The 10,000-nt window shown below is 34.6% G+C and overlaps 2 protein-coding genes across 3 annotated transcripts in view; one reads left to right on the top strand and one right to left on the bottom strand.

The window, feature by feature from the left end:
- The window catches only part of LOC113803220 (FAD-dependent oxidoreductase domain-containing protein 1), a 4,431-nt gene extending 738 nt beyond the window's left edge, over positions 1 to 3,693 (top strand). Inside the window, exons 2-8 of the mRNA XM_027353939.2 lie at positions 53 to 282; positions 792 to 905; positions 1,211 to 1,373; positions 1,530 to 1,675; positions 2,022 to 2,262; positions 2,508 to 2,622; positions 3,098 to 3,693. Of these exons, the coding sequence (XP_027209740.2) occupies positions 53 to 282; positions 792 to 905; positions 1,211 to 1,373; positions 1,530 to 1,675; positions 2,022 to 2,262; positions 2,508 to 2,622; positions 3,098 to 3,237 (1,149 nt within the window). The 3' untranslated portion in view covers positions 3,238 to 3,693. The remainder of the gene's footprint in view (positions 1 to 52; positions 283 to 791; positions 906 to 1,210; positions 1,374 to 1,529; positions 1,676 to 2,021; positions 2,263 to 2,507; positions 2,623 to 3,097) is intronic.
- A 333-nt stretch (positions 3,694 to 4,026) lies between these two features.
- LOC113810372 (aminoacylase-1) overlaps positions 4,027 to 10,000 on the bottom strand; it is a 6,670-nt gene continuing 696 nt past the window's right edge. The window contains exons 2-10 of one of the 2 annotated variants that reach the window (XM_027362065.2): positions 9,644 to 9,813; positions 8,740 to 8,911; positions 8,307 to 8,453; positions 8,005 to 8,192; positions 7,693 to 7,845; positions 7,291 to 7,370; positions 5,541 to 5,601; positions 4,437 to 4,625; positions 4,027 to 4,218 (exon numbers count right to left, since the gene is read on the bottom strand). In XM_027362065.2, coding sequence (XP_027217866.1) covers positions 4,476 to 4,625; positions 5,541 to 5,601; positions 7,291 to 7,370; positions 7,693 to 7,845; positions 8,005 to 8,192; positions 8,307 to 8,453; positions 8,740 to 8,911; positions 9,644 to 9,813 — 1,121 coding nt within the window. In that variant the 3' untranslated portion in view covers positions 4,027 to 4,218; positions 4,437 to 4,475. Of the gene's footprint in view, positions 4,219 to 4,436; positions 4,626 to 5,540; positions 5,602 to 6,072; positions 6,134 to 7,290; positions 7,371 to 7,692; positions 7,846 to 8,004; positions 8,193 to 8,306; positions 8,454 to 8,739; positions 8,912 to 9,643; positions 9,814 to 10,000 lie in introns of both variants that reach the window. The other variant, XM_027362064.2, reaches the window with a different exon arrangement.

Below are 10,000 nucleotides of genomic sequence, written 5' to 3'. Positions count from 1 at the left end.
CCAAATCCATGATAAAAGGTTGCAGTTTATTCCAAACATTTATTATTTTCAGTATAAAAGGGCCTCGACCGTGTTATCAGTGGGTGGCATTCGTCAGCAGTTCAGTGTCCCAGAGAACATACAGCTTTCTCTCTATGGCATGGACTTCTTGCGGAGGTCACCTGAACTCTTGGCCGTGGAGGGGATGGATCCTCCTGATGTACAGTTCAACCCAAGTGGCTATCTTACTTTGGCTTCTGAAGCAGGTGTTGAGCAGCTGAGGGAAAACTATTCAGTACAGATGTATGTATTATAACTACAATTTTTGGGGGAGTTTATTAGTATACTCTTAGATTCTACAGTGTTGAATATCAATCTCATAAAAAGAGGGGAAAAAAAATATATGTGCATTTTATCCTCTCTCTCTCTCTCTCTCTCTCTCTCTCTCTCTCTCTCTCTCTCTCTCTCTCTCTCTCTCTCTCTCTCTCTCTCTCCCTCTCTCTCTCTCTCTCTCTGTGTGTGTGTGTGTGTGTGTGTGTGTGTGTGTGTGTGTGTGTGTGTGTGTGTGTGTGTGTGTGTGTGTGTGTGTGTGTGTGTGTGTGTGTGTGTGTGAGAGAGAGAGAGAGAGAGAGAGAGAGAGAGAGAGAGAGAGAGAGAGAGAGAGAGAGAGAGAGAGAGAGAGAGAGAGAGAGAGAGAGAAGCAAGATATGATAGAAGGCAGAATTCCATAAACAAGACTTTTTTATGGATTGCTTCTCTAATCCATATATGATATGCCACTGATTTGCTAGAGATACATCATTTGCTTTCAGTGGAATGGGTGCTAAAGTGGATTTCTTGTCAGCCCAGCAGCTGAAAAGAAGATTTCCATGGCTAAATACTGATGGTGTGGAGGCAGGTGTTATAGGTCTTGAGAATGAAGGATGGTAAGATTTTTTTTTTCTTACATCAAAATTGAATTTTTGGATTTCAAGAGCAAGAAGATTGTTTTTTAAAAGAGTGCTTCTTCATTGTTTCTTAGAAATCATGCTCAGTAGACCACCTTGCATTTATTATTATAAAAATGATTGAGTACTAATATAGAAGAAAAGAAAGATCTGATAGTATTTAGTTTTTATTTGATAATTTCTGAAATACCAAAATTATAACAATACATTTTAATCATGGATGAAAATTATATGTCACTATTTTAAGCATCAAGTATGAAGTATGTCCATTTAATATGTTGCAGGTTTGACCCATGGAATTTCTTGTTCAGTCTAAGAAGAAAGGCAGTGTCTTTAGGAACTGAATATGTTAATGGGAAAGTAACAGGATTGGAACATCATAGCTTAGATGATATAATCACAGAAGTAACTGGCACATCAGTATTACAAAATCTCAACTGTGCAGAGGTGAGCCATTTGGATAATGAATACTGCTGTAAGGTTATTTTAGTATATATGTAACATAAATTTCTTTTAAACTTTGATATTGGCTAAACATGAAACGATATAGTGTTTCCAAGATCATTGTTTCTCACTGTCTGTCTTTTTTTCTAACCATGGCAGATTACTCTCCCAGATGGTGAAAAGCGAAACATCAGGTTTTCAATATGTGTGGTGGCCGCTGGAGCATGGTCAGGCGAAGTTGGCCGATTGGTTGGCATTGGAAAAGGAACAGGAATCATGGGTGTCCCAATACCTGTTGAACCTAGGTTTGTAGAATCCAAAAAATTGAAGCCAATTACCATAATACAAGGTGGAGCATATTTTGGTCTGTCTACCCATAGATTTCATGTTTTAGTAATTAATGAGCAGCATTTTTAGCATTAAGTGAGAAATTCTTCATATAATCATACAATCAAGCATAAAAGTATCAATGATTAGTACACAATCAGATTTGAACGAGACAAAATTTAGCTTCATTAGAAGTGTAACACAGGTTGAACCACTGCCACTCATGTTTTTACAGATATTATTAGAATTGTCAATCAGAGTTGATAGTCATATGATATTTACACATTATTTCATGTCAATTTAAGTGGAGTTTCTTATTTTCAGAAAGCGTTACGTGTATTGTGTGCATGCTCCAGATGGCCCAGGGTTAGACAGCCCGCTACTTATTGACCCAAATGGAACATACTTCCGAAGAGAAGGGTTGGGAGGCTTATACCTTTGTGGCCAGTCACCCACAGATGAATGTGAACCCTCTATCGAGAACTTGGATGTGGATTACGACTTTTTTGAGTCAAATGTTTGGCCAACTATTGCTAACAGAGTACCTTCATTTGAAAACTTGAAGGTGTGTATTTTGTAGTGACTTGACTCATTGTCTTTTTTTATCCTAATATATATCAGTTTCAGATCTTGAGTAAGAAGATGCTAAAGCCATCCATTCATTGTAGTGGAAATTTAATGTCAGTCCCTTTAAAAGTCAAATTCCAAATGAGGATCCTTAGTAAAATGATCCTTTGGAGAAAATTTTCCATTGGAAATTATATCATCTATATGCGGCAGATAAGTTATAATCAATATTTTTATTTACAGCTACAAAGTTCTTGGGCAGGATACTATGACTACAACACCTTTGATCAGAATGGTATAATTGGACTCCACCCAATCTTTACAAATATGTTCATTGCTACCGGATTTAGTGGACATGGTAAGTGTTAGTTTTTAATTGCATGTTAAATTATTTTTCATCCCTTTTTCATTGTTTTAAACATGACAAGATTGGCTAATACAAGTATCAATATTTTCCAGTTGTGCATAAATTCCTTAGGCTATTCTCCTGTTTAATCTAATGAACTTCACAGTACACTTTGTAGGGATGTGTGATAGAAACAAGCTGATTCTCTGACAGGAGAATCATTTCATTTAATACCTGATCCCAGACACGGGTGTTGGATAATAGATGAGACCTTAATATATATACTAAAAGAAAGAAAATTTTTGTAAGGTACATTTATTGACTGCTTGTTATTAGCTATGGTTCTAATAATTTTTCTGGTTATCCTTTTGTAGGACTGACAGAGAATCATCTCAGTTATTTTTTTTGAACAATGATGGGAGTTTGTCGTCTGCTACTGGGAACATTAATCTATGAAGATGTCTCTAATACCAACATCTGCCTACAGGTATACAGCAAGCTGCAGGCGTCGGTCGAGCAGTGATGGAAAGTATCCTACATGGGGAGTACCAGACCATTAACTTGGAGAGGTTTGGGTTTGAGCGAGTCCTAACCAATGAGCCCCTTTATGAGCAAAATATTGTTTGACACTACGACAATCATAGGGATATTGGGAGGACGAAAGCCATTAGCTGATTTCTGTAAAGTAAACATGTCTGACTGATAATTTTGTAGAAAGAGGTTGAAATGAAGTATAATGAAAACTGCCAATTTTATGCAATTGTAATGTTTTCATAAGATGAATAAATATATGAAATTGTACAAAATGCTGTATCATATGTTTTGTACATATTTGTAGTTGAAATTAGGGTGCAGAGAAAAGGAATAAACAGTTTTCTAGTTTTAAACTTTCAGTAATACTAAGTATTTGTTAAATGTTAATGTCACTATATTGTTTTTTATAAGTATAGTTTCAGTATTTTATAAATATTGCCACTTTTGGCTCCCTTGCTTTTTTTATATAACTGGTAATATATTGGCCTGTAAATCTGTATAATTGTTAATAAAGTTGTTAAGTTCTTTATATTAAATTTATTTTAACAAGTATTTTTCTTTTCCCTTTTGTATTGAAAATTAAGACAATAGTCAGAAAACTACTACTGTGGATATCTTATTCAACAGAACAGTACGAGTTGTTATCTACAAATAATATTGAAATTACCCTTTCAGTATAAGGAATATTCTCTAATGGAAAAGATGCCCTTGAATATATTGCCTACATGTTGATTTGTAGACTATTTCTCTTAAACCTTCAGCATCCTACTTTGTGATATTCATTTTATTTTGACTTTTTCATCTTTATGTAAAATTTGCATATTCATACAGATCAATAGGTTCTTACTATATACTTGGGTAGGCTACAAATAAAACAATTCCTACAGGAAGATCAATGTTTTTATAAGTATTATCTTTTCTTTTCTCTCACAAAATAGACTGTAAAGATATAAGTTTATATGAATCCTTAAAGCTGCTGTAGACAAAACAGCTACACAATCATCTCCCTTGGAAGACTTTACTTGAGAGCAAAATCTGGATGCAGCAAATGGAAGACTTACAGTATATGCAGATCTGTCAACAAGAGAAAATTTATTAGCTTCTAAGTAAAACAAATTGAAATATATCCAACATTTTTTGATGTGATGCACAATGCTATTTTTTTAACATTAAATAATACTGGTCAGTATTGAATTATTCATTTATTGATAATACACTTATCAATAAATGAAGAACTTGGTGGATATATACATTTTTTTCTCTCCATTTAAATGAAGTGGAGCATTACGTACATTCCTGAGAAGGGAGAGTCACTCTTCTGGCAAGCTCGTTCAGTTCCTCAGGTTTGCAAGGTCTGGGATGATAGTCATGTAGATCTCAATGCCACGAAGGAATATCTTCTCATTGAGGAACTCATTGTGGTCGTGCAGTAGGATTGGCGTTTTATTCATGGGGGAAAACCCAAGCGCTGGGATGCCAAGCTGAGGGTGAATCAGATTGCTATTTGTTTATTCATTTTCAGGTATCATGTTCATGTATATGCATTTCATCAAAAGATATTTCAAGTCAAGAGAATGTTACATTGTATAACATCAACATAGGATTGTTAAGATTGTTGTGTAAAATAGCTTTGAAAATGATAAAGCTAAAGTCATCTTTAACAATTACAAAAATGTAAACTAACTGCCATGAAAATAATGTCTGCATCCTACATACAGAAAAAAGAAAAGAAAAGAAAAAATATATAACAGTATGGAAATCATAAATGAAAATAATACTTTCAGTTTCTTTGATGTTCTTACTGCTATAAAGCTGAGTGAGAGCGAGTGAATGAGTGAGAGTGAGTGTACCAGAGAGAGTAAGGGTGTGTGAGTGAGAGTGAGAGTGAGAGTGAGTGTGAGTGAGTGAATGTGTGAGTGTGAGTGAGTGAGTGAGTGAATGTATGTGTATGTGGGGGGGGGGGGGGGCATGTGTGTGAATGAGTGAATGAGTGAGTGTGCCCACAACGTGCCTGTATGCATGCAAGTGCATGTGTGTGTGTGCCCATAACATGCCTGTGTGCTTGCAGGTGCATGTGTGTCCCTTTAAAACCTTAATCATGGCACTAAACTATCTAAAGCTGTGTTTGTATGCATGATGTGGCATAAGAATTTTTTTTTTACAGTAGGATAGATGCCATCCATTACCTAAAATTTAAATAGCACATTGAACCACAAGGGAGCCACACAACCCTAGGCGCTGTGGGCAGTACCTAGGGGTGTAGCAAGGTTCTGTAGTAATATAAATTTCTTATCTACATTTTGATTTAAAGAAACAGGTGATTTGAGTTAGTTTGGGAACACTGCAATAAACTGATGAATTACATTCTAAATGAAATAGTAATATGCTACACTCACAGCTCTCAGATAGCAGGCATCAGTGCTTGCTGGAAAGATATCTTTCTCAATTGTTATATCCCTGGCAAAAAGCAAAGTCATCTATTAAAAACTCTATATTTTTTTTACTTTCTTTTTTCAGATATGTGTATGTATATATGTGTACTTCACACACAGGTGTACACACATACACACATACACACACACACCCCCACACACACACACACACACACACACACACACACACACACACACACACACACACACACACACACACACACACACACACACACACACACACACACACACACACACACACACACATACGCACACGCACACACACACACACTAATAATAATCAATAAGTACGCAATAAAATTATGAAATTAAAAAGAAAGGTATTTCATATGCTTCTACTTTGCAAATATCTCTACGTGTCTAACTCCTGGGTATTAGGTTTTGGTTAATAAACGTTAACATATGAATGATTACGCATGAAGAGTAATGGTATCCATGTTTCTTTGTGTGAGTCTTCTTACTGTCCTGATCTTACCTTCCTAATGAACCTGCTGTCTGTTGCTGCCGGGAAAATTTCTTTCACTAAACTTACTCCTCTGAAATTGCATACGATCCTCAATATTCTTTTTTATATACATATATATTTTCGGACATTTCTATAACATAAATTTCTCTTTATAAACCTATAGAAATATCTTTTTTATCAAGTAGAACAAGCAAAATGGACTTCTTTCTACCATGTTACTGTAATAAAAATGTTAACACTCCTTGAGATACATATGAAGCAATATTCAAAATATCTTTATGCCTGTGTGTCATTTTGACAAATAATCTGGATCATTCCTGTACTTCTTCCCGTCATGAATTTATCTCACTGCGTCTTCATTATGGTGACACACTAATTTGTTCATGTGTTGATCATCATTGTATCTTCATTCCATTTGACAAGAGCTACTGACTGTTCTTATTTTCATAAAATTTTGTATATGCATATATATATATATATATATATATATATATATATATATATATATATATATATATATATATATATATATATATATATATATATATAGATATATATATATATATATATATATATATATATATATATATATATATATATATATATATATATATATATATATATATATATATATATATATATATATATAAAGATATATGCATTTATGCAAATTTGTATATATGTATATGTGCATATGTATGTGTATGTAAGAATGTATGTAAGTATGTATGCATGTATGTATGTATGTATATATGTATATAAGTATGTATATGCATAATATATATGTGTGTGTGCGTGTGTGTGTGTATGTGTGTGTATGTGTGTGTATGTGTGTGTATGTGTATGTGTGTGTGTGTAGGTGTGTGTAGAGGTGTGTGTGTGTGTGTGTGTGTAGGTGTGTGTGTGTGTGTGTGTGTGTGTGTGTGTGTGTGTGTGTGTGTGTGTGTGTGTGTGTGTGTGTGTGTGTGTGTGTGTGTGTGTGTATGTGTGTGTGTGTGTGTGTGTGTGTGTGTGTGTGTGTGTGTGTGTGTGTGTGTGTGTGTGTGTGTGTGTGTGTGTGTGTGTGTGTGTGCAACTATGCTAAATATTAATTATGCTTTTATTTGATATTATTATAACAATAACAATATAAAAAAAATATTAGTGTTGCAATACAAATCCCGCAATGAATATTGTTACTCCATATACCATTACAAGTCAATAATAAAAAATAGGTTTATAACTTACTCTTTCCTGCAAGCTTCCGAGAAAGTGTCCCACCATACAGACTTGCCATCTTCCACGCATGTAATATTCTGACACATATCCTGAAAAGGAAAGAATTGGTATTGACGATCAAGCTACATGACAATCGGCTACAGTGCTTTTTCAGTTGCATGGACAAATTGTAAAATTCCATTCTCTATTAACTCTCTCTCACATTTTTATTCTTTTCTTTTCTTCAAAGTTACTCTCTGCTTATTTGCCTGACTCTTTATCGTCTTTAATAATACACTCTCTCTCTCTCTCTTGCTCTCCTGCTCTGCCTCTCCTCTCTTCTCCTTTCTCTCACTCTCTCTCTGTTTTTGTCACTATTTACCTAATTGACATTCATCAGCTTGCATATTACCAGATTTGTACTAATACTACCTTCTGCCTAAACTCATATACGACATCTTTGCCAGCTGCCTTGCACCATCCCTTGATCATCTCTTCAAATTCTCCAAGGTCTTGTGTTGGTGTGATACGAATGTCAAAGCCAACAGAAAGCTCCGAAGGCACAACATTAAACTGCACTCCACCCTGTTCGGCAAGATAAAAAACATGTAAATAGTAAAAACAAATAATAAGACTTTCAGCATGTTTTTCATAGTTTAAGGGTTGAAAAAATACAAAGATATAGGTTATTCACACATAGTGAATAACCTTTACAGTCTGTCAACTTTTCAAATATGATTTTACCTCCAATATTGTTAGGTTTACTGATGTTACATCACCAAGCCGGATATCCTCATTTTCCTTTAATTTAAGTTCCTGTTCAGTACGGTACTTGAGGAAAGCATTTATAACCTTCTGCAGCTTCTCACCAGCGGTGTTTGGCAAGAATTGTGAGCCATGACCTGGCTGACCAGGGCACTTTACCAAAACCCCTGGATAAAATAATATATACAAAGTATTAAACAATCACACCAAAAATAATAATTTATAAAAAATGCATACCAAGAGCTTTCACTTAAAGAAATTATTTTTGGAATAACACTCACACCAAGGAGCTCTTTCTCCATAAAACACTGTGAACTTCTCTGTGGGGTTGGCATAGCCCTCATCCAGGGCAAATCCAACATTCATCTTCTTGAACATCTCAGTCTTTACAAATTCAAACATGCCATTCTTACCACCAATCTCTTCATCTGCAATAAAGGCATGAATGAAGATCAATATTACAATTGACCAATAAGTATTACTGTTGGTTTTAAATTATAATGAAATTGTAAAACATTCCCTTGCCTAAATGAGGAAGTGACTCAATGACATTGTATATGTCAAAAAAAAAATACTGAGCTATTAACAGTTCATGGGGAAAAAATATATACAGACACAATTTGTGTGCATATTCAAATAACATTTGGGATGGATATGAAGAAGAAACAAAGAAGAAGAATGAGAGACAATCAATAAGCAAAGGTGATAACTGACCTGGAACAAAGGAAAGATAAATTGTGCGAAGGAACTTGTGGCCTTTCTTCTTCAATTCCTTAAGCGCTTCCATGTACTGAATTCCAACACACTTCATGTCTTGGGTTCCTCGTCCATAGATATCACCTTTTTCGTCTTTATGTGCACTAAATGGTTCATATTTCCAGTGTTCCTGAAACAAATGAAAAGCCATATTTACTTTAAATATACTATATAACAGTTCAATAGTTTTTTATTACTTTTTACTTCTAAATTTGTACATTTCACCAGTCATGTAATACTTTATTTACAAAGATATAATATACCTGTTTTAGATCATGAACCAGGTATAGACAAAGATGTTCACACCTATTGTAAGTCATAATTAATATTCTTGATTCCAACTCTAAATATACTTTCATAACTTATTTTCCAAAACTATCAATTTTGAAAATCAATAACACAATCAGAAACAGCTTATTAGTTGATTTTTAATACAAGATTGCAATGTAAAAATGCTGCAATATTGGGTATACCTTTGGGTTCCTCATGAATCTCATTTAGCAATTGTTAATAAGAAACCTGATTCACTGTCAAATATGGAACCGTTTCAAGCTCTATCTTAACATATTGGATAGTTATTAGCCTCAGCCAGAGCATGACGCACTAACATGTTGGACTTAAGATTAATGTCCATTTTTCGAAGATCACAGCAACGTTCTAGTAAATTTGGACAGAACATGGCTAATACAATGATGAAAAAATATACTCACAGAACCAATTTCTTGTACACCAGTATCTTCTAAACATTAAGCCTTTTTCTCTCTTATTTCCACTAATGTAACCATTTCTATGGATAAATGATTCAGCCTGTAGAAAACTTTAAACTATTCCTTTGAGGATATCAAAATACTTCTTGACTTACTGGAAAAACAGGAACAACATCTGTATGAGAGTTGAGTAGGACAGATGGCAGGGATGGGTCTTCTCCCACTAACTTCATCAGTACTATCGGCTTTCCAGGGACACACTCAACCACTTGGGACTCGGCACCAAGCTCCTTTGCTTGCTCGAGTAAGAACTCTGTGCAGCTTACTGTTGAAGCAATTACAGTAATTACTTGGTCAGTGGAAGAAGGACAACTGATAATTAGAATGTAGTTAATACATCATAATCAATAATAGGTAATTTTTAAAAATGTCTGCCTAATGGACCGCAACAATTTTGGTATCATTGGATTCCTCTCGTTGTCTAGTTTCCAAATATATAGAAATTGTTGCGC

The sequence above is a fragment of the Penaeus vannamei genome, chromosome 17 (genome assembly GCF_042767895.1).
Source record: "Penaeus vannamei isolate JL-2024 chromosome 17, ASM4276789v1, whole genome shotgun sequence".
Lineage (NCBI taxonomy): Eukaryota > Metazoa > Arthropoda > Malacostraca > Decapoda > Penaeidae > Penaeus > Penaeus vannamei.
Note: the sequence above shows the minus strand (reverse complement) of the source record. Positions and strands in the feature narration are given on the sequence as shown.